Genomic DNA, 1429 nt, shown 5'->3' with positions numbered 1-1429 from the left:
CCACTTCCTGTCGGCATGACGACAAGAAGGTCCTCTCCATTCAGGAGGGATTTGACAGCCTCCTCCTGAAGCCCACGAAAGGATTCGAACCCGAAGATCTTTTTGAGCACCGCCCTCGGGTCAAGGTCATGCTCACCGCGATCGACCGACGTCACATCCGTTAAGGTCGCGGTCTCAGACATGCTCTGACTGTCGCGATCTCAAGGATCGATTTCAATCGTAACCGTTCTGGCAGCCACAGCCGCATTGCGCGTATTTCTGGGCGCGCGGGATTTCTGCTCGATAATGCGGCCGTTAACACCGCTGCGCACAAGCGCCGATGCGACATTGGATGCGCGCTTCATCGCCAAAAGCTCATCTGCCGAGAGATTTTTACCCGCACCCGCATGGCCGATAACAAGAACGGAGCGAGCGTGCTGCCTACGCGCATCCTCTGCTGCATAGGTAACGATGGACTGTCCTGCCTCCGTCAACGCGACCGACCCTCCTTTAAAGAAAACCGGGTATCTGTCGCGGTCCGACCCACCGTCGCACGCTGCAAGACCAAGAGCCAAAACAATCGGTAGAAGACGGAGACATGGGCGCATGGAGTGCATTCCTTTTCGACTGACAGAGGCAATACGAGGTCTGATAATCTGGAGGGGCGCGCGTGACCAGTCTCAGCTTTGATTTAAGACGCTTCACTCACCTTCACGTGACCATCACCCAGTTTCCAAACCAAATCAAGCTTTTCAGTACCGGTGAGACGATGAAGCACAAGCAGGACAGTTTTGTCCTTGGTGGCAGCCTCAAAAGTTTTGAAAAAACTTTCAGCAGTTTCAGCGTCCAGGCCGGTTGTCGGTTCATCAAGGATAATAATCGGCGCATCTGAGAGCAGGATCCGCGCCAGAACAAGGCGACGCCCCTCACCGCCTGAAAGTGCTTTACCCCCTTCACCGACCCAGCTGTCGAGACCGTCTGGCAGGTCTTTGACAACATGCGCCAGTCCTGCTTGGCTGAGGGCATTCCAGAGGGCCTCCTCCGGGTAATAACACCCACCAAGGCAGAGGTTATTTCGTATCGTATCCGCAAAAATATGTGTCGTCTGTGACAACCAGGCAACATTTTTACGAAGATCACGAATATCAAATGCATTATAGGAGTGGCCATCTATTGTCAGCTCTCCGGTCTCCGGCTCAACTACGCGCAAAAGCATGGCAACCAGAGTTGATTTACCGGCTCCGGATGGCCCGATGACAGCAACACGTTGACCGCGCCTTAAAGTCAAACTGCAATTTTCGATGACGTAAGGACGTTTTTCCTGCCAGCGGAAACTGACATGATTTAAACAGATCTCCTGAAAATCTGCGTCGAAGCGCAGACCGTCGGAATGATCAGGCTTCCCTTGACTGACAAACATTGTCACTCGCTGCGCTGCATGGCGCAATTT

The 1429-nt window shown here is 53.5% G+C and overlaps 1 protein-coding gene across 1 annotated transcript; it reads right to left on the bottom strand.

The window, feature by feature from the left end:
• Positions 1–688: 688 nt before the first annotated feature.
• Positions 689–1300, bottom strand: LOC108865100 (ATP-binding/permease protein CydC-like; the record flags this gene model as incomplete). Its single annotated transcript, XM_018641766.1, has 1 exon — positions 689–1300. A coding segment is annotated over one exon (612 nt), but the record flags the coding sequence as incomplete, so codon positions are not given.
• Positions 1301–1429: the final 129 nt, after the last annotated feature.

This window comes from Galendromus occidentalis, unplaced genomic scaffold, assembly GCF_000255335.2.
Source record: "Galendromus occidentalis unplaced genomic scaffold, Mocc_1.1 scf7180000076190, whole genome shotgun sequence".
NCBI lineage: Eukaryota > Metazoa > Arthropoda > Arachnida > Mesostigmata > Phytoseiidae > Galendromus > Galendromus occidentalis.
The sequence above is the reverse complement of the archived record's forward strand: the minus strand, read 5'-3'. Positions and strand labels throughout refer to the sequence as shown.